Below are 18,220 nucleotides of genomic sequence, written 5' to 3' on the forward strand. Positions count from 1 at the left end.
TACGAAGAATTTATCTTTTTTTTTATAATTTTTGCGATTTTTATGAGTTTCATAAGATTTCCTTTTGTAATATTTTTTTTTAAATTTAAAAATTTATGAATAATTTTTCATATTCTTACAAAATTTTCAACGTAATTTATGAATCAAAAATTAATAAAAAAAAAAAAAAAAATAAGTTTAAAACCATTTGATTAATTTTTCTCTTAAATCTAATTAAATTTTAATTTTTTAAATTTAAAAAAATATTTTAAATTTAAATATTTATTTCTGAACTAAAAAAAAATAAAAATTTTTTATAGATATAAAATTTTTATTTTTTAATAAAAAAAAATTAAAATTGAATTATTTATTTTTTTTAATTCAAAAATTAAAATTTAATTAATTTTTCCAATATTTTACAAGATTTTAAAAATATTTGAAATTTTTAAAAATTTTTTCCAAATTTTAATAATTTTTTTTTTATCGAATTCATTAAAATTCAACAAAAGTTTTAAAAATAAAAAAAAATTTTACGAATTTCCTGAGTTTTCCAGAAATTTGATAAATTTAAAAAAATTTTTTGATTTTGATATTTTTTGATTATTATTTTTTTTTCAAATTTTTAATGACGGGTTTTACTCTATTCTACGGGTTTTAAATGCGATTAAAAAAATAAAACAATTTTTTTTGTTACTTTTACATAAGTTAGGTATGTTCAATAATTATTAATATTTCATCAAAAAATAAGAAGAACTAATACTAATATAAAATTTGTCTAAGTCAAACACACAAACACCTCCTCAAAAAGGAAATTTCTACTTTTACGAGCCATTTTCTGCCTTTATCTCCTCATTATTCGCCGTTTCCTCAACTTTTTTCTCTCCATTTTGTTTTTCCTCCGCATTTTTTACTTCCTCCGTTTGTTCCTCCGCCGCCATCATACTCATGTACGACTTCACAAAACTTCTCGTGGATGCCAGAATCGTTTCTTCAAAAAATTCCTTCAGCAACTTTTGCTTGTCCTCCAATCCCGACAACTCTTGCAACTCAATTTCGATGTAATCTCGTTCACGTTTCGCCTGAATCGTAATTTCCGCATCCAAATACATCGGCGAGCTTTTTTCCTTGAGTTCTTTCGACAAGGCGATTTCCCGTTCGAAGCCTTGTCTGTCGGTAAATTCGAGTTTTCCGCGATTGCTCCAAGTATTTTTGCGGAGACGGATTTGATAGTCGCATAAAGTCACGTGACCCACGGAAGTTGAACGTTTTAGTTCGAACGGAAAGAGATTGACGAGATAGACTTCTTTCATCATTTTTTGCACGAGTTCGACCATTTGTTCGCACCAGAAGCGTTTCCGATTGAATTCCGTGTCATCCAGCTTTTTCGTGTCGAATATTTTGCTAAAAGCTGCGAGTTCGTGTTGCATCGGTTGCAATTTGCAAACTTGCTTCGAGGTTGGATTGTTGATCATGTCAAGCAAACTCACGGGCTGCTGCACACTCGTCACCGAAGTGAAAAGTTTCTTCAAAATTATCGATGCGCGACACGTTTCGCTCGGAAATTCCTTGAAAATTTGCACCGCAAGCTGGCAATAGTCCCGAAAACGCTTAAAAGTGTTCGCATTCACGGAATTCCCAATGTTGCAATTCAGCTCGAAGGGATCCTGAACACAAATCGGGGTCGTTGTCGTGAACGGTTGCAAGTCAAAACGACGTCGTGCCATCTGATAACGATCTGCCTCCATTATCAAGCCACGTGACTCCTCAAATACCTTCCGCGGATACGCTTTGCCCGAAAATAAACACACGACGACAGTTTCGAACGAAAAATTCTCGTAATACTGGAAAAATCCCTCGAGCAACTCGATGAGCGACGACATGCAGTTCGACGTATTCGGAAAATGCGCATCAAATGCCAAATTCCACGGCCCAATGTAGTACTCGGGCACGCGATTTTGCAAAATCCCCACGGCCGGAAAGAGCGGATCCCGTAAATTCATGAGGTAGAAAAGTAGCAAATTGACGAGGCAGTAGTTGCTCATAAGATTCGTGCCGCAAAGGTGATGCAAGCGTGCCCAATATTTGATGCAGATGGCCAGAGGTTTGATGCGAGGGTCGAAGGACAGTGCAAAACGGAGGAATTCGCTGTTAAAGACGCCGAGAGGGTTGGAGACGTTGATGTCCATTTGCGTTTTTGTGGCGATGTGAGTGACTTTGATGAGTGGCGTTCGGGCTCTGCTGATTTTTATGGGGCGTGCGAAGGCTTTGGAATTGCAGATGAGACGATGGATGCGATTCAGCTTGGAAAGGTTGTCTTCGTTCGATGGCACGTCGACGAAAAAGTCAAAGTCACTGTCTGAAAAGAAGGAAAAATTGAAATTTTAATTGAATTTGTGAAAAAAATGACAGCTGTCAAAATTTTTTAAAATTATTTCGCATGAATATTTCAAGTTTTAAAAATTTTTGAGACTTAAAATTCAAAATCTCAACTAAAATTAATTAAAAATTTATTTGAAAATTCTCAGAAATTGAAATATGAACTAAATTTTTGACATCTGTCAAAAAATGACATTTGTAAAATTTTTTAAGAAAATTTAAATTTTTGAATAATTTTTAAAATATTTTAATTAATATAAAAAAAATATCTTAAAATTTAAAAAAAATGAATTTGAGAATAAATGTTGACATCTGTCAAACAATGACATTTGTCAATATTTTTGTAAAAAATTCAATTTCTGAGAAGTCAAAAAAAAATCAAAGAAAATGTATCTAAAAATTCTTTAAAAACTTTAATTTGAGCAAAAAATTTGACATCTGTCAACTGTCAACATTTTAAATTTGCCAATTTTTTTGTAAGAATTTTGATTTTTGTGAAGTTTTTAGAAGGTTTTGATTTAAATCAAAGAATATTTATCTAAAAAATCTTTAAAAATTAAAATTTGAAGGAAAATTTTGACATCTGTCAACTGTCAAAAAATGACATTTGTCAAAATTTTTGTGAAAATTTAAATATTTGAGAAGGTTTTATAAAATTTTTATTTAAATCAAAAAAATTTATCGAAAAATTTTTAAAAAATTAAAATTTTATCGAAAATTTTGACATTTGTCAACTGTCAAAAAATGACATTTGTCAAAATTTTTGTAAAAATTCAAATATTTGAGAAGTTTTAAAAAGATTTTCTTTCAAAAGAAAAATTTTAATTAAATAAATTTTAATCAAAAAATTTTAATTAGATAAATTTTAATCAAAAAAAATTTGAAAATCCTCAACTTACTGTCAAAAATCAAGTCTGTCACACACGATCCAAACAATTTAATATCCACTTGTGGGTAATATCTGGTAATTGCCGCCCTCAAATCGTTCCGTATCTCGTAATATCGTTCTTTTAATATCTTCACCGGCGGTTGTAACACTCGAATTAGCACTTGAAACTCTTTCCCGTCAAAACTCGTCTCTAATTCTTCCAAAATTCTCTTCAAATCCGGATCTTCTGGCTTGCCTTGCAACTTTCTCGCGCGTTTTCTCTCTTTTTTGTTCTGTCGCAGCAACCGGAGACGCTCAAGTTTGGCTTTAACATCGGGATTTTCGGGATTTGGCTGCTGTTGATCTGTATTTTGCTCGGAATTTTGTTCTTTTTCTGTATTTTCCTTGGCGGCTTTTAATTCTTCCTCGAGTTGTTTCATTTCCTGCTCTTCTTGCGAACATTCGTCATCGATTTCGGGCGGATCGGTTGTCGGTGCATCTGTTTCGTGCGGGTTTTGTTCCAAATTTGTCTCCATTTTTAGTCTGAAAAGTAAAATATTGAAAGATTTTTTAAGAATTTTTGATTTTATTTTGATTTTTTGCGTTTTAAAGAACATTCAAAGTGTTGCCCCGTTTACGATCGACGACTTTTAGGAAGTATTTCGGCTCCAAAATGCCATTTTTGCCTTCAGTTAGTACAACTCCATTCGCCGAACGATAAAATTCGATGCCATCTTGCATTGCTTTTGTCGTGTCAACGAAAATTAAGATCTCAGAATCGCTCCGGAAGCCACTGACAGCGTCTTTGAACACCGCTGTGCTCGCAAAATGAATGAAATTTCGCTGCATCTTCTTCAAACCTTCGCTTCGGATGGCTTCCCAATACCGAAAATACGTTCCATGCACGACATCAAAGTCAATTTTGTCCAATTTTGTCAATTCCAGATCGGAAACTTCCTTCATCGAGTGTCCCTGATTCGCCCGGATGCGATTTCCTTCCATCGTAAATCGCTTTTTTTGGTCATTTTTGACGATTCGTTGAAGGTCAACTAACTGAACGCCGCGTCTTTGCATCTCTGGATGCCCCAAAATTGAATTTACGTCGACGAAACCATCGCTTTGCATCGGAAGTCCTGCTTTTAAAGCTCCATGTCGCAAAAGGAAAGACAAAGCTTTGCTGATGCTCGTATCGCGAGACTCGATTTTCCGCATTTTTTGAAGATTTTCTCGCGAAAACAGCTGTTGATGTTGTCAATTTTGGGGGGGTTTTCGAGAAATTTCCTCAGGCGAACACTTTGAACGAATTTCCGCGCAAAATTATGTCAAATTTGGAAGTTACCTGTTTGATAAGCGACACGCGATATCAATAAAAGTCCCAATAAAATGGAAAAAATGGAAAATTTCACGTAAAAATCTGCTAAATTTTGATTTTTCGTCAAGTTTGTGATGTTCAATTGTTGTGGTTGATGACTTTTTGAAGGAGGATCGTGACTTTTGAGAAATCCAAGCTTGAAATTCAGTTACTAACCTCACTTTTCAAAACATTCGGAGCTGGAAATCGCTGAAACTACGGATTTTAGGGAGTTTTGGGGCAATGAGTCTCCTTCCGGTGTGTTCCTTGTGCCTGTTCAAGATCGAAATCGTGGATGACGAGGTCGAATTATGCGAAAATACGGAAAATCTCAAGGAAATTCTCAATGATTTGTTCTGTGATAAGGTTTGTATCGACCAAAAATGCTAAAAATGATTTTTTTAAATGAAAATTCTTTTAATTTTAGATAAATTTACCTGAATCGAGCTTACAATACGTCTGTCGAAGCTGCTGTGAGAAGTTAGAGTCCTTTCACGAGTATTTTTTGTTCGTTTTGAAGAATCAAAGTCTGAAGGAGGAACAAAAACAGGTCTTGGAAGCTGATTCAGAGTTCGTTAATGTCAAAGTTGAACCAGATTTTGCTGAAAATAAAGAAAAATTAATCAAAAATACTGAAGAAAACTCACAAAAAAGGCTTCGTCGAGGGCAAAACGTCAAAAAATCATCATCTGAAAGCCTTTTGCAACGTAACGAAGTGTATCAAACCATCACAGAGTTCTACGAGATGACCTGCGATGCTTGCCAAACCCTTTTTGAGTCATATCCAAGTCTTATTCGACATTGCCGCAAGGAGCACGGATCTCTCAGAGTCTGGTTTTGTTGCAATTCGCGCCTTTACACAACCACAAAGCTCTTCGAACACGCCAACAGTCACAAAAATCCCAACAAATGTCGTCATTGCGGCGAAAAATTCATCGAATCCAAGGCACTGAGGCAACACAAATGCCCGTTTCGCAAATATGTGACGTGCAACGAGTGCGGCAGACAGTTCAAACAAAAAAACATGCTTCGCGATCACCTAAAAATCCATTTTCCCGAATACATTTACTGCGAATTGTGCGGAAAAAGTTTCACAAAAAAGCACAAATTTCGCGAGCACATGAGTTACGACCACGGCAACATGCCGCAAGAGGAAATGTTCAAACCGTGTCCCATTTGTGGCAAGTTGGTGAGTACAAGGAATTACGGAATGAAAGATCACATTCGGGAAAGGCATGAAAAAGTCGCCACGGGACCGTTGAAGTGTGAACAATGCGGCAAAGAATATTCGAATGAGAAGAATTTGAAGAGACACGTAAGGGAGGAACACACTTTTGGGCGGAAATTTCAATGTCAACACTGTGATAAGAGGTTTTTGAGAGCGAAAGCACTGAAGGAGCATGAGGCGATACACACGGGACATCCAATTTACGTGTGCGAATATTGTGATGCGCCATTTAAGTCGAATGGGAATTATTATTCGCATAAAAGGAGACTGCATCCGGTTGAATATGCAGAGCAAAAAGCTAATAGGAAGGCAGTTTCGGCGAAAAAGTGTTTCGATGTTGATCAGAAATTGTGAATTAAAAGAATTTATTGAAATTTTTTATTAATTTTGTTTTAATTTAGGTCTCTTCAGTCAAAAATTCGATTTTTTTTTTATATAAAAACTGAAAATTAAAAAGAATTTTTTTTCAAAAACAATTTTTTTTTTTCAAGAGTTTTGAAGAAAATAAGAAAAAATAATTAAATGAGCTTAAAAATGACAGCTGTCAAAATATTTTGTCATGAATTCTAATGAAGTTTTAATTATTTTAAAATTTTTGAGACTTAAAAGACAAAATTTTAACTTAAAAAAAACTAAAATTTCATTGAAATTTAAATTTTAACAAAAATTTTGACATCTGTCAACTGTCAACATTTGTAAATATTCTGTGAAAATTTAAATTTTTAAGTGGTTTTTAGAAGATTTTCATCAAAATCAAATAAAAATTATCTATAAGGTCTTTAAAAATTTAAATTTAAAATTTTTTCAAATGTAAATATGTAAAAAATTGAAATTTTATCGAAATTTTTGACATCTGTTAACTGTCAAAAATGACGTTTGTCAAAATTTTTACAAAAATTTCAATTTTTTAGAAGATTTTGATTTAAATTTTTAAAAAAATTATCTGAAAATTCTTTAAAAATTAAAATTTGAACAAAAAGTTTGACATCTGTCAACTGTCAAAAAGTAAATTTGTCAAATTTTTAATTTAAAGCTGCATTTTGGAAGATTTTCATTAAAATTAAATAAAAATTATCTTTTAAAGTTGTTTAAAAAATTAGATTTGAAAACTTTTAAAATGTAAAGTTTCAAAAAATTTTTATTTCTCTCTTTAAAAATTCTTTTAAAAAATTTATAGAAAAATTGCATGTTTTAAGTTTATTTTTTGAAAAAAACAATAAATTTTTAAGATTAAGAATTTATGAAATAAATTTTAATTAAAATTCATTAGTTCAGATTTTTATAGTCGAATTTATTTCTTAAATTGAAATATTTAGAAAAAAAATTTTTTTTAAATAAACAAATTAAATTAAATAATTAATAAATAATTAATTAAATTTAATTTAATTAAATAATAAATTAAAAACTTCCAAAAATTCACTTAAAAATTATGAAATATGAAAAAAAAATTATTGAAATTAAAATTTATTTTTTTATTTAAAGATTATTTTTTTTTACTTCATAAATTATTTAAAGCTTCTCAAATCAAAAATTTGAGTTTCTTCTAAAAAATTTTAATTTTTTTTCAAAAAAATTTTTTTTTTCTTTAAAATTAAATTTTTAATATAACTTTCATATTTTTTTTTCAATTTGAGCTTCAAAATTAAAATTAATTTTTCTGAACAAAAGAAATTTGTTCCGGATCCAACAACTTCAGCTTCATAAGTCTCCTTTCCTCAGCCGTAAAAGTCAATTTAACGTTCATCGCCTTCTCATGCTGCTTCAAATGTTGCCGATAATTGCCCCGATCCGCGAATTTCTTTCCACAAACTTGACATTCGTACGGCGTATCGCCCGTATGGATCCTCATGTGCGTCTCCAAGCTCTGTTTGTACTTCATCCCCTTCCCGCAAGTCGGACAACAATACAAATTACTCGTTTTTGTGTCGTGACACGCCAAATGTTGCTGAAATTTATGCTTATCTCCGAATCCTTTGCCACATTCTCGACATCTGAAGGGTTTTTCCTCATCTGGCTTGTGAATAAATTCGTGTTTCTCCAAATTGTACTTCGAAAAGAAGCTTTTATTGCACGTTTCGCAGTTGTAAATTCGTTTTTCCTGCGGATTTGTATGGAAATTCACGATATGCTGCCTTAACGATCCCCGTGTCTTCAGAATTTGACGACAAATGGGACACACAAAGTTCGTTTCTGCCGATTTTTCGCCGATTTCGTGCTTTCGCGAGAGATGCAACTTGAAAATGTGCTCAGTTCGTGTCCCAAAATCGCATAATTGACACTTGAAGTTCGCTAAATGAGGAAAATGGAGTCTCGTGAGATGCTCTTTGATGCCAGAAACGGAAGAAAATCGTTTCGCGCAGTGATCACACTCGTAAGCCTTGCCGTCAGAGGTCTCATGACGTCGTAAATGGTTCTCGAGATGCTCTTTGAGGACAGTTTGAGAGCAAAGATGACACAAAACGGAAGGTTTTTGGGTCTTTTTGCATGGACCGTGCTTCGAGGAGATGTGAAAACGTAATCTGGTGAAATTACGAGCGATGTGAGGGCAATGCGCGCAGGAATTTGGATTAATTTTGTCTTTTTTCGGGCAATTTGAGGTATGTAAAAGACGTTTTTCGGGAGTTTTGAAGGTTTTTTCACATCCGACGCATGTTTCATCGTTCAAAAGTTGAAAAAAGTGCAATTTTCGATGAGATTTTAGACTTTTTTGGTCTTTACACGACTTTTGACAAATATCACAGCTATAATTTTCCGAAATTTTCTCAATTTGAGAGACTTCTAATCCGAAATTTTTATTTTTTGGTGAATTTTCGGCCTGTTTGACTTCAATTTCAGACTTTTCTGCCCAAAAAATGTTAATTTGCAACGTTTGACTGCATTTCCGGCAATGAATTTCGTTCGCCGCATCTCCAAAAGCACTCAAAACTTTCATATTTTCCATTGATTTGTCATTTTTTGATGAAATCTCGAACGATGGCACTTCAGAATGACCAAATTTTATCACAATATTAACTTTTTGCTGTTCAATTTCCATTATTTCCGTAAAAAATTAATAATTTTCAATCCATTTGACTCAAAAATCGCTTTGTTTATTGTTTTGACTGCCTTTGAAATGTGCCATGAGCTCGTTTCTTAACGAATTTCACCCGCGGAACATTTCAAAAGCACTTACCGTTACTTGCGATAACCAATTTTTCTTGGAATTCGGGTCTCTGTGACTCGTTTAACGTCTTTTAAAAAAATATTTTTGACAAATTTTCATTAAATTTCAAGAAAATCCTCAAATTCGGAAGAAAAATCATAAAATCCAGAACAAACAAAGCAATAAAAATCTCCAAAGTGACATTCGCGCGCATGTCAAGTGCTTTTCTATCGATTTTCCGCAGAACGATAGAAATTTAGTTGTTTGTAAAGGACTTTAAATAATAAAAATAAACGAAAATCGAGTAGTTTCGTGCTTAATTTTGCACTTTCGCGTTAATTTAGGGCTCAAAATTGCTGCATTTAGCGTCTTTTTGGATGAAACGCCTCGAATAGTTGTAAAAATTATTGAAATTTTTCGTATCCAAAGCTTGTTTGGGACAACAGGTGATGAAAAATCATTCGACGTCTTTCAATTTTTAAGGGAAAACTTCTGCACCGTCACTTTTTTGCACGAAAATCCGGATTTAAGTAGCTAGAATGGCTTTGGACTTTGCTGCGACTTACAAAATTCTCGTTTTGGGTAAGAAATGATGGATTTTTTTGATAAAGTTGAGTTAATTTTTGGTTCGTAGGTGATTCGAATGTTGGAAAAACCTGCATTGTTCATCGATATTGCGACGAGCGTTATTACGACACGTACATTAGCACAATAGGGATTGATTTTAAACAAAAGTTGATTAATTTGGATGGCGTGCCTATCAAATTGTAAGTTTTTTTGGTCTCTGAAAATAAAAAAAAATTAAAAAAAATTATTTTTTAGGCAAATTTGGGATACAGCGGGTCAGGAACGCTTCCGAACCCTCACAACCGCCTATTATCGCGGCGCCATGGGCATCCTCCTGATGTATGACGTCACCTCGTTGGAGTCATTCAACAATCTCAGCTACTGGCTGCGAAATATTCAAGAGGTGAGACACTACGTGACACTATTTCGTTGCATTTTTTGCTAAATTTGCATAAAATTCTCGCCGTAGAACGCGTCGCCGGATGTAGTTAAAGTGCTTGTAGGAAATAAGTGTGAATGTGTGCCGCCGCAGAGGGCAGTCGACAAAGATCGCGGCGTCAAAATTGCCGAAAACTTCGATATGCCGTTCTTTGAGGTCTCGTGCAAGCACAATATCAACATTGAGGAGTCATTTTTGTCGCTGGCACGCAGCATCAGGGAACAACGAGAGCATCGTGGCGAGGGAAATGGCGACGATGCGAATCGACAAAAGACGGAGCAACGAACAAATAGCCTGGGACCATTCTCGTTGGGAGGCAGCTCGACGGGGGGTCGATGTTCGTGCTAATTTGCATCGTTTCGCAAATTTTTTTTACGTTTTTCAATGGAAGACTGTTACCCAAATTTATTTTTTTCCACGAACTGCCGAGAAATTATTCAGGAAGTCTTAATTTTTCTCAATTTTAATTTTTTTTATTAAAATGTCTGCTGAAATGAAATTAAAATTAAATTAAAATTAAAAAAAAACAAGTGCTTCGATTTTCACTAAAAAAAGGAAAAAAAATTAGCACAATGTGGTCTAAATGTCTAAAACATTAGGCTTAGCGAATTTATAAAACATAAAAAAATTATTATTAAAAAAAACTTATCTTACATAGATATAAAATTCATCGATAAGTTGTTCAAAAAAAGACAAGAAAATTACCCAATAAGGAATACTTAGAACAATATAAGAGAGAAATTGTCAAAAAAATCTTCTGAAAAGAAGATGAAAAAAAAAACTTCATGTCAATAATGATGATGATATTAAACTAAATTAAATAAATAACATTTTAAACATTAAATTAAATATTATTATTAAATAAATATTATTATTAATAAATAATAAAAAAAAATATTATTTAAAAAATTATCATAATAAAAAAAAGCTTTTATCTAAGATTTTGTGATTTTTATTTACTTTTTTATTAAATTTAATTTAAAAAAATGTAAAATATGTTTAAAATTTATTTAAATATAATTTTTTAATTTAAATAAAATTTAATATTTTTTTAATTTAAATAAATATTTAATTAATTTTTTTTATTTTAAAATTATAAGTAAAATATTTTTAATTGATGTTTAATAATTAATAATCCGAATTTTAAATTAAGTTCGTTCTTAAAAAAAATAAAATTTAAGAAATTTATTTTTATTAAAATATTTTAATTAAATTTACTTTTAATTTTTTTTCTTTAGAATTTTTTATTAAGATTTATTTAAAACAAATTTTTTTTATATATTTTCAAAAATATTGAAGGCTATTTAATTTGAGTAAAATTTACAAAGAAATATTTTAAATTACAAAAATCATAAAAGTTTTTAAGTTCTTAATATTTTTTTTATATTTTTTAATTAATTTAAAAAATTAATTTTTAAATTACAAAATGATTTTAAGTTTTTTTTATTATTTTTACGAATTAAATTATTTAAATTTATTTTAAAATTTTTTTTTTTTTTTTTATTTTAAAATAATTTTCAAATATTTTAATGTAAATTTTAAAATTATTTTAATTTTTTAATTGCACCGTAATTTTTTTTCTAATTTAAATTCTAAGCAAAAATCTTCTACTGCGTTCGAAAATGCAAAAATCACACAAACCTTTCCCTATTTTTCTACAAATTTCTTCATTAATCGCATTCAGGGTGGAGTGAGATTCTTTCGCGTAGAAATATTTTACCAAACCTTCTTTAAAACAACCGAGCCACAAAACACACAGAGATACACAGCACATAAAATTGTTGCCTATTTTTCACGTTATGCTGCTACGAAAACCGATCTATATGTTCTTGCCGTATAACTACGCTCAACATATTTATTTTGTAGGTAATGTGAAGAAGAAATGTTGAGTAAGTAAGAAAGTAAGTAAACAATTTTAGTTTAGTTTTACTCAAACCGCCGAAGAGAATGGTAATCTAGTTAGTTAGACAACAACTAAAAAAAATAAAAATAATTTTTAGAAAAAAAAAAATAATCTCAAGTGTTGATTCTTCACAAATTAAAATCATTATTCAGATTAAAAGAATAAAAAAAATTGCGATAAATAAATTAGCGAATTCCGATCAATTTTCTTAAATGCTTATGAGTAACAGTTGGTGGTAAATAAAATAGATTTTTTTTTCATCATCATCATTATTTATTATTTATTTATTACAACAAGTCGAAACTGTTACATTTTTTCATAATAAAAAAAAAATAATAATTTTTTATTTAAAATAAAATAAATAATAAAAAGTTAAATTGATCATCGCAGTTATTTATTTATAATTTTTTTCCTATATTTTTTGTGCTATTTCAGAAAATAACAGAACAGAATTGAATTGCAATTTGCATTAGAAAAAATAGAGAAAAAAAAAATAAAAGAAGAAGAGTGTAAAAAGAGCAAGTGTTTTAGCAAATTATTTCAAACTTGTGCTGCTAAGAAGGTGAATAAGTGAAAAAAAAATATAAATATAAAAATAACGAATGTAACAACACGCGGTCATTATACCTTCTTGCTGCGCGACGTGAATTTCATGCTTAATTTGACAGAGATTGTGCAGTTACCTGTATGAGTTTGCTTTATTACTACTTTTATGGCAGCAAAGTACAAGAATATGTGAACTATTGTAATGAGAAAATAAAACGTTCAAGAAATTCGTTTAATGCTCATAAGGAACGTTCAATTAAAATAAAAATATAATAAAAAAAAAGATATAGAAGAAGAGAATAACGACAAAAACAAAGCGAAAACGGAATAATGGAGCACTTCATTTCACTTTTGGTAAGTACCTATGATTCTTCTTTTTATTTTAAATATTAATATTCGGAGGTTAATTTGCGTTAAATTGGTTCTCGTTTGGGAACTCGTTAAGAATAATTTTTTTATTTAGTTGTAGCGGCAAAGAATTTATTTATTGGATGAATATCGACACGTGGTCCGTTCGTAAATTAAATGTTTAAACGTTGCGTGTAATAAAAATTTATCGCTAGAAGATTTTTCGTTGGTAATTCCCTCTTCTAACGGAACAGCGAAATCAAATTAAGGATTTTGATCTGTTTTTATTTGCCAAACAGATTTTTAGTGGATTTGGAAGGAAAGGATATTTTATGTTACTGACAGATTGCAGGGGTGTGACATAAAAGGGATTTTCGATAAAAATAAAATTCTTTAAATAAAGAATTATTTTTAAAAAAGTTATTCTCTAATTTATGAGTTACCAAGTTAGAAGTTAATTTTAGAAGTTAGACTTTAATTTTTTAATTGAATTTCAAAAAAATTATAGAATTTTTTATTTTTAATCTTATTCGTTATGCTTTTGAGAAAAATGATGCTTTGAAATTCAGGCATTACAGAAATGCTTCGAAAAATTGTCAACTACATACATAGTTGGAGATAGTTATTTAAAACTTTTTTGTGGAACAATGTCCTTTCAGCCTATTTCCTCTTTTATAAGAATCTCTTTCAAAATAGGTTCTTTGATAAATTCAGATAATGTTCTTCGACGTGCATTTTTTTTGTATTAGTCTAAATATCAGACTGCGTCTTTTGTACTTTTGATTTGCTTTTCAGCAACCAATTGATCTGTATCCTATATTTTAGAATTTGTTCATTGTCTTTCGTAATATAAAGTTTTTCATCTCTAATCGTTTGCCGACAATTATATTTTGACTTTAACTCGTTCGTCATTGAAGTTTTTGCCTTCCATTTATCCATAACGAGACTTTCAGTTGTCAATTGTATGATTTCCATTGCAGTTCATCAATTTGATGTAAATTTTTCAATATTATATTTTTCAACGATCTTGCAGCATTCTTGAGACTTGTATTTATCAAAACTTACCTAAAAAAGAATTAACAAAAAAAAACAAAAAAAAAATTAGAAACAGTTTCAAAAATTACTTACCTCGATTTCCCGCCCCTGTCAATATTTTTCCGCATCGACATAACTTTTAGCCGCGTCTCCATTTAACTTTATGCCATTACATTAAACAAATGATTGTTTTAAGGGAATCTCTCGTTTTGCTCTGAAAAAGTACACTGCGGAAAAAAGAATAAAAACTCACTTACTCACTCCTTCTTATACGAAAAATGTGCATTTAATCCCACGATATTTACATTGTTTTCCTTTTTGTGTTTAGTTTTTATCCGCATATCCGAGTCTCCTGTTATTTTTTCTGTTATTGTTTCTCTTTTTCTTTATTTTTGTTTTATTTTTTCAATTTTACCCTCGAACATACTGTCTCGTGACTTTTTGAACAAAAGAAATCCCCGAGATTTATTCCCTTTGAAAATCTGCGCGACGAAAGTTTTAACAAAGTTTTTAAATTAAAAGGCGAGGGTGAGTGATGAAAAGATATTAAAATCGAATGTACGAGGTCAATATCGTTAATTACTTGTTATGTTATGTTTGTAACAAAAATGAAAGTCATGCATGTTCTAATTGAAAAAAAAAATCAACTTAAAATCCGAAACCGAGCTTTCTTTTCAATTTTACCGTCAACTGATGAACGGTTCTGAAAAAATACATATAAAAGAATTGTACTTATATTTTATGCATGAGAATTCACTCTAATGATTCTCGAGAGTTTATTAATTTTTTTCATTGTTTATCTATTTTGTTAAGACAAGAAGACAGCATAGCAGTAGCAACAGAAGCGGTAAAATCATAAAAATTTGTTTCTCATTTTTTTTCATTCTTCGTTTTTTTTTAATTTCATGTTGCTATAGTTCTGAACGCGCGCGCGAGACTTCCTCCAAAGAATAAAAATAATAACGGAAACATAATTATAATTTTTGCATTGTTATAGCAAAATTATACGGACAAGCGTATGAATGACTAAGTAATTAGTATTCAAATGATAAGCAAAGCATGAGCTTCGAGGGAATTTTTGGTCGTGCGCGAAAAGTGCAAGAAAAATTATATGGAAGCTCAGGAAGTAACGGAGTCCAAAAATGAATTCTGCCATTTAACGGTGTTGCATACATTTAAAAAAGGGGAAAACGATCCGAAAAACGATTGAAATTTAATTTGAATTATGGAAGAAGAATTAACGGAGGTGATGGGAAGTTGTGCCTTTATTCACACTTGCTTGACTGGGCTTGATGTTGATGAGAAACGAGATCTCCATTATTTATGTTTACACAAAATTAATCATATAACTTTTAATTATAGTAATGATGAAGTAATGGATTTCGTAAGAAAAGAATCAACAAGGTAAATGCACTCGCGCAGCTGAGTTTGTCGTTTCTGTTGATTTTTACAGAATATAAGACAACAGTGTGACATTTTCTTCAACATTTTGTTTCAAAAGAACAAATAGAAGATGTTGAAGAAGAAAAAACGAGAATTACATTATTTCTGGAAATTTCTGTGCTTTGTCGCATGTTGATTTTTAACCTTTTTCATTAAAAAAAACTTAATGGAGGAAATAACTACAGTTTTGAAAATCAGTCAAGGATAATTCAGAAGGAAGATCTTCTCAGTCTATGGTTGCTAATTCAGACTTTCATGATTAAAGATGATGTTAAAGTTGATGTTAAATATGATGTTGATGATTTTTGGATCAGATGAGTTGATTCAACTTTTACCTATAAAGTTCAAATTACTTACCAACTTTTCTTCTCCCAAAGCTTGTTCATCCTCTCAAATAATCGGCATAACTCAAAGTGATAAAGATGATTCATTTCTGCTTCTTTTCTCCTTTGATGACAGTTCCATTACCTATTGAACAAAAAAAAATCGGAAGAAAAGAATGAAAAATTACCTTTTCATTAAACTGCAGAAAAAAAACGACAACTATCTAGGTTACCAATTAAAGCGTAGCTACGAGCAAGCACACATCCAGACATAAATAAACATAAAATAATACCAAATAAAGCGAATTAAAAAGAGTGCAAAACAATAATAATTAGGTCATTAACGTGCTTCATTCTATCTATTGCGCTGCGAGTGTCATACTAGTTTTTTCTCTAACTGTGTCTTCAACAACACATGCACAGCTACTAAATATGTTGTACAAGTTTTACTTCTTCTTCATCTTCCAAGTTGTTTCCATTCCAATCGACGACTCGTGAATTGCATCAAATAAGTTGTATATATGGCATTATAATAAAACGGCGATGATAAAAAAGCACGCAAATTGTAAACAAATAAGTAAATCGAGTTTTTAATCTTCTTTCATTAGGGCAGTAGAAGAGCGTAGGAAGTAGAATTGCAACAACTACAACATACGGAATTGTGTTAATTCTTAATTGTCTGGAAATAGAGACGGAGAAAAATATGTAATTGGAATTCCTGCGAGTTGTTACTTTTATTGCACTTTTTTTAATCGCGGTCATTTTTCTCGTTTTTCTTCGATTTTTTATTAAGATGAATTTTTGGATCCTCCTTAACCAAATTAATTGTTGTAAATGGAGCTTCAGGAATTGTAACTCCCGTGAAGTTGCCATGTTTAGAAGTATCAGCATAAACTCCTAACCTTACTGGATTGTCACATTTCTTTGAAGTACATTCATAGAAATCGAAAAAGTTTTCCGGATCAAGTGCATATCGGAAATAATCAACTGCTATTAAATGACTACAAGAAAACTTTTCCAAAGCTGCTGAGCTTGACAAATATTTTCCTTTGCAAGCTGGTTGAGGAGATGTTCCTCCATTCGGTTTGAAATTGGCATGGCCAATGTCATTAATAGCTCCCATTGACAACCATTCCTTCTTCTTCAGCCTTGATGTGTAAATAGCTTGAACGTATTTCGCATCACTTGGATCTAAGCGATCATCTTTTGTCGTTCCCAAAGTTAGTAATCCCGGATGGGTGTATAACAAACCAGCAGGATCTAAAGCGAAAATTTTACCAATTTTACCCTTTAGACGAGATCCAGCAAAGCCTGCTATATGCGCTCCTAAACCGTGACCTACTAAAGAAATGTCATCGTAACTGACTTGATGGTCTTTGTACAAGAATTTTATAAAGTTTGCGAGGTTTTTTGCAACTCTTGGAGCGTATTTTTTCTTTATTAGAACATATTCGTTAGTTGCTAGATCAGACCAATCAACGCCACAGACGTTCATGTCAATGTACTTGATGTAATCTAAAACAAAAGTTCATTAAAAAATGATTTCTGTTTGAAAAATTAGAGTTTATGCCTTTCATTAAATCCGTAACCCAAGCTCTGTTGACATGATCAATCCATCCATGAATTATAAAAGCTATTGGTTTCGTCAAATTGATTTTTTTCTCTAATTTAGGATCATGCATAGCTACTTGTTGCATCTCATCATCTGGAGACTCCCTAAAATTTCATTTTTCAATAGCTTAAGTTAAAGAAAATTAACTTCACGAACCTATTCAAGCACCAAAAAGTGGTATCAGTATCAATAGGATCAGCTACTTGCAATCCATCAAACACAAAATCTTTAAATTTTTTAATAATTGTTTTCACGACGGTAAAAATGTCTCCAAAACTGTAATCTTTGTCTCGTTCATCGTTTTCCGCGTTAACAACAATTAAGCTGCTAATTAAAACCATCAATAGTAGTAAAAGTTTTCCCATGTTTTTCAAGACTGACTTAAAAAATACTAAACTTTCGATTTTTATATTTTTTTGTTTTTCTAGATTTGATGTTTATACAATTGTGCAAATTTATTTCGCAGTTTTTCAAATAATGATTTCGAGGTCGAAAAACATATTGGGATTTGATTGACATTTTTTGAAGTTCTTTGAATTACGTAAATTTTTGTTGAAGCAAGTGTTTTTTTTTTGTTTTCACAAAATCAATTTTCGACGAAAATTGAGTGAAAAAAAAAATCAAAACAAAAAAGTTTCCGTGAAATGAAATGAGTAGCGTAACCTTTTTTCTGCCTCGTTGATGATGATAACTTTACAAGAATGTTAACATCGCATCTCGCATGTAGCAACATATAGTCATATAATAAATATCAAAACACTATAACGTTAACCTGTAGTATTTTTTCAATAATACGGAGAAAAAAAGCTACATAAAAAGAAGGTCAAAGCCATGCAATGATCGTGATCTGTTTGATGTTTTTGTGCTGTTACGCGTACAATATTCTCTTTTTTTTCAAAGACATCGAAAAAAATGGGTATTTATCTTTTAACAAATATGTAATATAATAACTTTTTTTTCGATTTCTTTGTTTTTCTCTTCCATAAAATGCATATTTCACAGAAAGTGCGGTACTTTTTTTGAATGAATATTAGAAGAACTCTAATCATATGTCTGTATG

General features: G+C 31.0%; 6 protein-coding genes across 6 annotated transcripts; 2 read left to right on the forward strand and 4 right to left on the reverse strand.

Moving 5' to 3' along the window:
- Positions 1–684: 684 nt before the first annotated feature.
- Positions 685–4,679, reverse strand: LOC134831624 (terminal uridylyltransferase Tailor). Its single transcript, XM_063845412.1, has 3 exons — positions 4,563–4,679; positions 3,255–3,766; positions 685–2,335 (listed from the first exon to the last, which is right to left on the reverse strand). Exons 2-3 carry the CDS (start codon positions 3,757–3,759, stop codon positions 801–803), a joined length of 2,040 nt encoding a protein of 679 aa, XP_063701482.1. The 5' UTR covers positions 3,760–3,766; positions 4,563–4,679; the 3' UTR covers positions 685–800.
- On the reverse strand, positions 3,827–4,678 carry LOC134831626 (tRNA 2'-phosphotransferase 1). The gene has a single exon (XM_063845415.1). It carries the CDS (start codon positions 4,433–4,435, stop codon positions 3,830–3,832), a length of 606 nt encoding a protein of 201 aa, XP_063701485.1. The 5' UTR covers positions 4,436–4,678; the 3' UTR covers positions 3,827–3,829.
- Positions 4,671–6,260, forward strand: LOC134831625 (zinc finger protein 93-like). Its single transcript, XM_063845413.1, has 2 exons — positions 4,671–4,940; positions 5,002–6,260. The coding sequence occupies exons 1-2, from the start codon at positions 4,818–4,820 to the stop codon at positions 6,154–6,156; spliced, it is 1,278 nt and encodes a 425-aa protein (XP_063701483.1). The 5' UTR covers positions 4,671–4,817; the 3' UTR covers positions 6,157–6,260.
- A 1,182-nt stretch (positions 6,261–7,442) lies between these two features.
- LOC134831697 (zinc finger protein 761-like) lies at positions 7,443–8,882 on the reverse strand. The gene has a single exon (XM_063845497.1). It carries the CDS (start codon positions 8,834–8,836, stop codon positions 7,451–7,453), a length of 1,386 nt encoding a protein of 461 aa, XP_063701567.1. The 5' UTR covers positions 8,837–8,882; the 3' UTR covers positions 7,443–7,450.
- A 308-nt stretch (positions 8,883–9,190) lies between these two features.
- LOC134831661 (ras-related protein Rab-8A) lies at positions 9,191–10,374 on the forward strand. The gene is made up of 4 exons (XM_063845455.1): positions 9,191–9,526; positions 9,579–9,711; positions 9,767–9,914; positions 9,981–10,374. The coding sequence occupies exons 1-4, from the start codon at positions 9,484–9,486 to the stop codon at positions 10,296–10,298; spliced, it is 642 nt and encodes a 213-aa protein (XP_063701525.1). The 5' UTR covers positions 9,191–9,483; the 3' UTR covers positions 10,299–10,374.
- Positions 10,375–16,296: 5,922 nt separating this feature from the next.
- LOC134829018 (pancreatic lipase-related protein 2-like) lies at positions 16,297–17,525 on the reverse strand. Its single transcript, XM_063842011.1, has 3 exons — positions 17,317–17,525; positions 17,119–17,264; positions 16,297–17,063 (listed from the first exon to the last, which is right to left on the reverse strand). The coding sequence occupies exons 1-3, from the start codon at positions 17,523–17,525 to the stop codon at positions 16,297–16,299; spliced, it is 1,122 nt and encodes a 373-aa protein (XP_063698081.1).
- Positions 17,526–18,220: the final 695 nt, after the last annotated feature.

Source organism: Culicoides brevitarsis, chromosome 2, assembly GCF_036172545.1.
Source record: "Culicoides brevitarsis isolate CSIRO-B50_1 chromosome 2, AGI_CSIRO_Cbre_v1, whole genome shotgun sequence".
Classification (NCBI taxonomy): Eukaryota; Metazoa; Arthropoda; class Insecta; order Diptera; family Ceratopogonidae; genus Culicoides; species Culicoides brevitarsis.